The 8,949-nt window shown below is 48.4% G+C and overlaps 1 protein-coding gene across 4 annotated transcripts in view; it reads right to left on the minus strand.

Moving 5' to 3' along the window:
* The window catches only part of Rpap1 (RNA polymerase II associated protein 1), a 23,502-nt gene that overhangs the window by 8,103 nt on the left and 6,450 nt on the right, over positions 1 to 8,949 (minus strand). For all 4 annotated transcript variants that reach the window (XM_021193246.2, XM_021193245.2, XM_029536322.1 and 1 more), the window contains 10 exons: positions 7,527 to 7,647; positions 5,926 to 6,147; positions 4,181 to 4,420; positions 2,876 to 2,991; positions 2,539 to 2,637; positions 1,692 to 1,793; positions 1,345 to 1,512; positions 935 to 1,117; positions 683 to 817; positions 212 to 382 (listed from right to left, as the gene is read on the minus strand). In XM_021193246.2, coding sequence (XP_021048905.1) covers positions 212 to 382; positions 683 to 817; positions 935 to 1,117; positions 1,345 to 1,512; positions 1,692 to 1,793; positions 2,539 to 2,637; positions 2,876 to 2,991; positions 4,181 to 4,420; positions 5,926 to 6,147; positions 7,527 to 7,647 — 1,557 coding nt within the window. The remainder of the gene's footprint in view (positions 1 to 211; positions 383 to 682; positions 818 to 934; positions 1,118 to 1,344; positions 1,513 to 1,691; positions 1,794 to 2,538; positions 2,638 to 2,875; positions 2,992 to 4,180; positions 4,421 to 5,925; positions 6,148 to 7,526; positions 7,648 to 8,949) is intronic.

The following is an 8,949-nucleotide window of genomic DNA, read 5'->3' on the forward strand; positions in this document are numbered from 1 at the left end:
TTAGTTCATATTGTTGCTGCACCTACAGGGTTGCAGACCCCTACAACTCCTTGGGTACTTTCTCTAGCTCCTCTGTTGAATTTCTAAGCAAATAGACCAGAGAGGAAGAGGAAGATGGACTGAGGTAGCTATCCAGCTAGCATTCAGAGTTAATCCAGCTCAAACCAGCCCTGTCTTATGCCCTCCATCTCTTGCCATGTGTCCAGCTTACCAGTCGGGCAGCAATATTCCTCCCAGCTGAAGCCAGGACTCTAAGCAGTTTCATGGCAGCAGCACAAGGCACTTTATACAGACTGGGAGTAGGCCCCACACCTATAGGGGACCAACTGGTAGGCAGGAACTCTTGAACTATGGTCTCCATCAGCCGAGGACACTCCAGGACCTGCGGGAGATAGGCGGGGAAGGGAGGCAGAGGAGATCAAGATAAGACCCATCATCTATCAGGTTATAGACCACAGGCTTCTGCCTATAATCTCAGTATTCAAGAAGCTGAGGGAAAATTTCTGCAAGTTTCAGGCCAGCCTAAGGGATACAGTGAGGTCTAGACCAGCTTGAGCCATAATGAAATTCTATCTCAAAACAATAGCAGCAACAAAAACACCAATAAAAAGACCCATAAAATAAAACAAGAAGAGCACACAGGGCTATTTGTCCCTTCTCAGTGCCCGCCTTCCCTTCTCACCCTCACGGCCGACTCCAGGGAATGCCGGGCCAGACGGATAAGCACAGCCAGGATGTCAAGGACCACAGAGGGTCCTGGGCAGGTCACCTCCAGCACATAGCGAAGCCGAGGTAGCAGGTTGGTAGCCAGGAGCCCCTAGGACGCAGAAAAAAACCAATTGCCACATAAGGGGGACACCCAGGTCTTGGTGACCCCTCCTGCTCATCGAGACTGCCCTGTAGGTCAAGGATGGGGATGCAGAGAGCCCTCTACCTTGATGACGTCATGTCTGGCCAGGTCTGGTGGAGGGCGGCTTCCTTCCTCAGGTGTCTTTCTCTTCACCTTTTCTGTTGTGAGTTCCTCATCCTCATCTTCATCCTCTTTATCGTCCTGGCTGGGCATCAGAGGGAACGCCGAAACCCCATGATACCAAGAAAAGGTGCTGTCCAGGAGCTCCTGCCAGAGGATGGGGTAGAGGTGGGGAGAGACAGAAAGAAGTTACAGTTCCAGGATAGAGCAAAATTATCCCTCACCAACACACAGCAGCAGCAGGGAGGCAAGGCTCCCGGGCTTGTGGCCTTCGGAAGTGGCTTACACCTGCCACCCTATTCTCCATTCTGCCTCAAAGCCTTGGCAAAGGTCATGCCCAGAACGCAGAGCAGAGCCCTGTTGCCCTGACATACCTCATCTCCAGGAGCCACTAGCAGAGTACGAAGGGCCCGGACAGCTGCTGCGATGACACTGTCCACCCTGTCATCCAGAGAGAAGCGCAGCAGGAAGAGGAAACCAGCATCCAAGAGGAGACGCAAGACACTGCCCACTAGGCGGTCCCCAAACTCACCAGCCTGGGCCTTGGGTACAGGAGGATTACACTTTGTTGTAGATGCAGAACTTGGATAGAACCTTTGCTGACCCATCACTGTGCATTTGCCCCATTCCTAGTCTGACCCACAGTAAGGAGGAAAAGTCTAAAATCAAGGGATGAGGGATGGGGTATGGCTCGGCAGGACCAGGCCAGCAGTCCACTTACCCTGCCGACAATCTGGGACAACACTTGCAATGCTAGTGCTCTCTGCTGGGGCACCTGGCTACGGGTCAGGTGGAACAGCTCCTGTAGAGAATACCCCGCTCTCTGATGCAGGGACAAAGAGTCAGAAGGAATCAAGACACAGGGCAGTGTCTTCTAAACACCCAGGAAGGTATCAGGGAAAGGAAGGCAAACAAGCGACACCTAGCCATAACTCTCCTTGGAACCTCAAGCTAATAAAAAATATAGGTCATGCACAGAGCAATGGCGCCACACAGCAAACAGGGATATAGTAGCTGTTTAATTTCTAATCAGAGTACAGCCATGGAAAGTGAATCTGGTCTCAGTAGATGGGTACGGCCTCAGTGGCCCAGCATGGAATAAGGGTGCAGATATTCTCTGGAGTGAACCATGCTAGGCTGTGAAAACGGGGATCACATGAGGAAGCATCAGTAGAGTGGTCAGAGGAGGCAGAGACAGAGCTTGGGGGTCTACAGACCGTCCTGCCAAGCGCAAGGCCTAGGACCTCAGTCAGTGAGCAAATGAGGGCTGGGAAACTTTCCAAGGTGAGGGACAGCTCGAGTTAGGCCAGAGGAAACCAGGATGGCAACACAAGAGGGAGGGACGGCCCGAGGGAACGCATGCAAGGCCTGGCTCTTGAATCACAGGGCAGGTAGGATGTCAGTAAAAGGAGCAGCATCTTGACTCTAAGAAACTGAGCGACAGCAAGGCCAAGAGCTGGGGCGGGACACACAGGCGGTCAAAGGCAAGTGACCAGAGCTCCTATTTTTGCAAAGTTGCTAAACATTTGCCAAGAGTTCCCCAGTCTTCTTAGGATCCCATCCCTTACCTCAGCCTCTTCTCCGTGGTGGTGCAGGCCCAGATGTGTGGGCAGATCCACATCAGGTGCCAGGAGCTCGCCCTGAAGGCTGAACCGAGCCTGCATTCTCTAAGAAAAAGAAATGAACTGTGCTGGGTGCTGCAGTAGTTCTTCACACTCAGTTACCTTTAATCTCAAGCCTTTTAGGATTAGCTCTGGGCTCTACCTCTCACTGGAAACGAGGCTTGTGGGGCCTATAGGGCCAGGCAGGGTGACAGGAGAGAAGCTGAGGACAAATAAGAGCTATTTCTCAGGCCCCAGGTCTGGGCAGAAGAGCAGAAACCCCACCCCACCTATTCGCCCTCACCTCCTGTGTCTGCTGCCGCCGGAGCGGGGGCAGGTCCTGGGTCCAGTGGAGCTTGTCCAGCTCTATGGTGTCCATGTGGAGCCAGTCTTTGCTGGGGGTCATGGGCAGTTTCAGTGCTAGGGAGGCAGAAGCACCGTGTCTCTCAAGGGGCTCAGGCCACTGGCAGAAAGCAGCTGCCTCAGCTATGGCTAAATGGTACGGCTTGGGGGCTAGCACCCCTAGCAATTGGATGAATGTTTCAACTATAGCAAACATAGCTGATCCTGTCTCTAGCCCCATGCTGACCTCAAAGATGTGTTCGAAGGAGAAGAGAAGAAAAGGAAGAAGGGACAGAGAAGGAAGATAGGACACCACATGCCAAGGAAAGTACAGCAGTCCACTCTGGTGCAACCCTCTGAAGGAGCAAGAGAATGGAGACCAAGAAGGGGAGGCAGCTATGCTGCTCCAGTGGGGCAGGGTATAAAACACCTCTCTCTTCTCCTCCTGCATCCTCACCCTCACCCAACCCCCACTCAACCTCCCTGGCTGGCCCAAGCAGTCCCTCAGGAGCAGGAGGTTCCGGACTGTCATAATTCAATTTCCTCTTTTGTTAATCCTAATGGAATAATCTTGTTTCTGGGAGATAGTGCTTCCACTGGCCTCGGCTTCTGGTCTGGCATGTTCAGAGTCCTGCCCTGGCCACTTCTCCCCTTCCCCGATCCTGCCATCCCTCCAATACAGTGATGGAAAGGGGATGCAGCAAGAGCAAGGGCAGGAAGATGGTCTGTCTAGGGAGGGAGCCTCAGTCACACCTTGCTGACCCGTCAGGTTGGGGGAGAGGTAGGGGTATCAAGACTAGAAAACACGTGTGTGCAGGAAGATGTGTACCAGCAAATGAGGACCACTGAGCCAATTTAAAGACACTAATGAAGATGAAGAGTCCATGTCCAAGGGCGGGAGAGCATCTTCCCCTCAGCAGGCCGGGACAAAGGACACTTTTCCTACCCTTTGTCTTTTTTGAACATTTATTTATTTATATTGTGTATGAGGAGTGTGTGTGTGTGTGTGTGTGTGTGTAAGTTGTTTTTCTCTTTCATCATGTAGGTTCCAGGGATCTAACTCAGGTTGGCTGGTTTGGTAACATGTACACTCCCCTTCTGCAGCCTTGGCTGTACTGGAACTTGATATGCAGACATTAGGCTGGCCTCAAACTCACAGAGATCTGCCAGACTCTGCCTCTCAAGGATGCTGAAATTAAAAGCATGCGCCACCACACAGGGCTATTTTTTTCCTCTCTGAGGAAATGATGGTGCCTGCCCTCCATACCTGGGATTCTTGGCTGCAGCTTGGCCTCCGCTGTGGCCTCCACCATGGCCTCCACTGTGGCCTCCGGCTTTTCTTTGAGCTTGTCCCCAGTCCTAGACTCCCTTGTACAAGTTGACGTGATGGGCTCATCTTTAGTGACAAGAACTGAGGGTCTCTCTGGGCTCTGCTTCTTGGTGGCCTTTGTTCCTGTTTGCTCCTGGGCATGGCTATGAGATCTCAAGAAGGCAACCAAGCTGGGGTCTGAGGGTAAAGGCAGAGAATAAGAAGCTAGGGTGACTCCTCCTCATGGGACACCTGCTGGAAGATTCCTACCTCTGGGTGCTAAGGCCAAGACAAACTTCTCCATCCTGGCTCAGGCCCCCTGAACTCTCCTGTGGCTCCTTAATGATCCTGCCAGCCCACACCTGTGTAGCCCTGAGCCTGACTATACCCCATGGCCCTTGCCCTCCACAGTGCTCTGGCCCAGGTTCCTGGAACCTCTGCTTGCCACCAGGTCAGATGTCTGAGAAACAAGTGAATGTTGACTAGAGCCAAAAGGACAGCACTCAGTTAAACTTCTTCATTTCCTCTCAGTCTGTACATACATTTACTAAAAACTGAATATACAGCACATAAGCACTTCACATATAATGTGGAACAAGACTGACTGAGAAGAAAGGTGTGGTACAGCACACTCCTGTATGTGTCACTATAGTTACACGAGAGGGTAGAACACAGTTGTGATAAAGCACGGGGTGAACGACACCAGGTACTACAGTAATACCTAATGGAGCAGGGGTGGCTAGACCATCAGAAGCACCAAACCCAGCCTGCAGCACTAGCCGTATAAGGCACTTTGTCTGGCACATGCAAGGCTCTGGGTTTCAATTGGAGCTCTCCTCCCATAATCCATTCTATATTCGTCACTAGCTATGCAACTTGTGGAGAATTTCTCTTACATTTCTGAGCCTCTGTTTGTTGTTGCTGCTGTTGTTTTCAGTTACTGTTGGGGGTACAGGGAGGTAGTATGTGTACATGTACAGGTCTGAGTACAACTTAGTGCGGTCAGTTCTCTCCCACCTTTACATGGTCAAAGGCTTGCTCAGTTACCCACTGAGCTATGCCAGTAGCTTCAAGCTCTGTTTTTGAGGAAGGGTCTCAGAGCCAGGCTGGCCTCAAAGTAGCCATGTAGCTGAGCATGAACTCTGGTCTGATTCTACTTTCACGTGCTGGGATTAAAGGCATGTACCACCCAAGTGGCATAGCCTGCTCTGTTTGTTCATTTGTTCATTCATTCATTAGTAAAATGAACTTAATACCATATCTCTCCCAGGAGTAGAAGAATAGCTTAAGGACAAAGAGATGCATAGAAATATCAGTATAGGGGGAGGGGTATGGGAAACTTCCGGGATAGCATTTGAAATGTAAATAAAGAAAATATAAAAAAAAAAAAAAAAAAAAAAAAGAAAAAAAAAAAAAAAAAAAAAAAAGAAATATCAGTATATAGCATCAATCTCCAAAGCCAGCAAATAAATAAATAAATACTCAAAATATGTCTGCCCTGTACAGACTTACTGCTTCCCTCAACTCCTATAGAGGCTAGAATGGTTCAGTGGTAGGGAACTTGCCTAGAATATGTGAGGGCCAGAGTTCAGTCCTAGCTACCAAATACACACACACACACACACACACCGCCTTCCCCAACAAGTGGCAGCCCCTGCTTAGTGTGGCCTCAGCAAGCAAACTGCAAAACCTAATATCCATACCGAGTTGAGCCAGTAACTGCTGCTGCTCCCTCAGGATCTCCTTGGGATCCATGGCTTGTAGTCTTGCTACATTCTCTTCATGGATTGTCTGGACCTCCTGCTCAGCTGCCTTGCTCATGAGCCCCTTTCCTGTGACTAGATTTGGTCTGTGGAAGCCATGGCTCCTCCCAGGAAGCTGCTTGCTTCTGTCCCTGGAAGAGGGTGTCTCACAGGGCACAGCACCTGCAAGAAGTAGACAGTTAAGTTTTATTGCTCTGCTGTCCTGGCTCTACCTACACCCTCTGGCCTCTTCAATAAGGCAACTAGCCCCAGGGACCAGAGATGGCTTCGGGGCTTCCCTGGACACAGAATGGGAACCACACAACATTTCAGGCATTCCAGGAAGGCAAGATGGCCACTTCTCATTCATTCTTCTCTTATATGGGACAGCTGGAGAGAGGGCTCAGAGGTTAATTTTAAAGTTTTATTTTAATTGTGTGTGTGGGGGGGGTCTCTCTGTCTGTGTGGGTGTGTCATGTACACATATATGGGCAGTGTGTGGGTATGCCAAGTGCACATATGTGCCAAATGAGGCATCGGCTCCCCTAGAGTTGGGATTACAAGCAGTTGTAAGTACTTGACACAGGAGCTAGCAATCACATTAGGGTCCTCTGTAAGAGCAGTCCATCTCTCCATCCCCATTGCCTTGGTTGTTAATACTGTAGCTGTAGCTTTCAAGAATTAGAGGCAGAATTAATTACTTATCCTCCCTTAGTAGTATCTTTCTGAAATTGATTAAAATATGCTTGGGGGAGGTGAAGAAACGGCTCAGGAGTTAAGAGCTGTTCTGGCAGAAGTCTGAGGTTCAGTTCTGAGCACCTATATGGTGACTCACAACCATCCAAATGCCATTTCCAGGGAGTCCAATGCCCCTGCTTGATCTCAGGGAGTGCCAGGCATGCACAGGATAACATAGATACATACAGGCAAAACAAAAGCACTCATAAAATAAAACTAAGTAAGTCTAAACATAATTTTTATATGTATTAGTATTCTGGGTTTCTTTCCTTCTTCCTTCCTTTCTTTCTTTTTTTTTTCTTTCTTTTTTTTTTTCTTTAGTTTTTTTGTTTTGTTTTTGAGAAAGGATTTCTCGGTGTAGCCATGGCTGCCCTAGAACTCATGCTGTATGTAGACCAGATTGGCCTCGAACCATCAGAAATTCTCTTGCCTCTGCCTCCCAAGTGCTGGGATTAAAGGCATGCGCCACCACTGCCCAGCAAAAAGTTTTGAAAGAAAGAAAGAGAAAGAGAGAGAATAAATGGACATTTGCAAGGCTAGGGAATGTAGCTCTGTTGCTAGCATGCATATCTTTGCTAGGATACACAAAGCCCTGGGTTTGATCCCATAACCATATAACCTGGCATGGTGGCACAAGTCTGCATTTCCAGCAGAGGTGGAAGCAGGAGAATCACAATTTTAAAGAATCACCCTTCATTACACAGTGAGTTCAAGGCAGACTGGCACACATTAATCTTGATTTTGCCCCACTCTACCACCACCAAAGAGAGAATACATTTCTACGAGCCAGCATGACTGAGCATCTTCAGCCCGGCAGCACTCACCCTCTGGTGTGTCTAGGCTGGGGACAACTTGCTCAGCTGATGCCACCCTGTTTTCTGACACCCTTCTTGCTGCAATCTCTTGGGCAAAGATGCTCCTTTTACCAGATGCTGCTGGTTTCACCTACGGCAAAGAGAAAAAACTAAGTTGTCGGTATTAATTACCCGTTCTTCCATAGCTCCTTAAACCAAGGCTCTGGAACAAAGAGAAAAGAAAGTTTCTCAGAGAAAGTAGGAGTTCTGGGATATGGTGGTACCTAGGTAAAATCAGCACTCTAGAGGTAGGGCAGAAATAAGAGGAGTTCAAGACACCCTCTGCTACACAGCAAGCTTGAAGATGGTGGTGAGAAATAAAACCTCCTCTAAAAAAAGAAAAGAAAAGAAGAGAAAAGAAAAGAAAAGAAAAGAAAAGAAAAGAAAAGAAAAGAAAAGAAAAGAAAAGAAAAGAAAAGAGAAACAAAACAGCAACAACAAAAGCAGCACTATGGCCAAGTTGGTAAAAACACTTGAAGTCTGATAGTGCGGGTTTGATCCATGGGACCCACATCCTGGAAGGGGAGAATTGACTCCTATAGGTTTTCTTCTGATTTTCATGCCCAGGCCTGAACACAGACAGACAGACAGACAGACAGACAGACAGACACACACACACACACACACACACACACACACACACAAGTAAATGTACCTGTTCTGTAAACATGAAGATCTGATTTGAATCCCCATAACCCATGTTAAACTGGTACAATTTGCACGCATCTGTAATCTCAATACTTCTAAGGCAAGATAGGAGACAGAGACAAAAGAATCCCTGGACATTCGGAGGCCACTGAAGGCTGGATGTGATAGTATATGCTTGAATACTTAGAGGCAGCACTTGAGAGGAAGAGGCAGTAGGATCTCTGTGAGTTCCAGGACAGTCTGGTCTACAGTGAGCTTTAGGACTCCCAGGGCTACACAGAGAGACCCTTTCTCACAAAATGTAAGCCCTAAGCCATCGACTCTGACATGCAAAGTTTTGAACTACAAAGCTAAGCTGTTTTAAAGAAGGGAGAAGGCAGGGAATGACACCCGAGGTGCTTCTCGAACTCCAGAACTCACAGCATGCATAGATACACATACACACACCCAAAGAAGAAAGTCCGACTGGAACTGTGGGTAGAACTCAGGGAGTATCACTAGCCAAGGATTGGGAAGCACTAGATTCAATTTCCAGTCACGCCACACAAAAGAAACAAAAAAATAAAAATTTCTATCACTTAGAAAGACTGAGGCAAAAGAAAAAAAAATTTTTTTGTGAGTATGAGGCCTGCCTCCTTTTGAAACAATTTCATAGATAAAAAGTGTGTGTGGAGCTGGTGAGATGGCTCAGTGGGTAAGAGCACTGACTGCTCTTCCGAAGGTCCTGAGTTCAAATCCCAGCAAC

Source organism: Mus pahari, chromosome 3 (genome assembly GCF_900095145.1).
Source record: "Mus pahari chromosome 3, PAHARI_EIJ_v1.1, whole genome shotgun sequence".
Classification (NCBI taxonomy): Eukaryota; Metazoa; Chordata; class Mammalia; order Rodentia; family Muridae; genus Mus; species Mus pahari.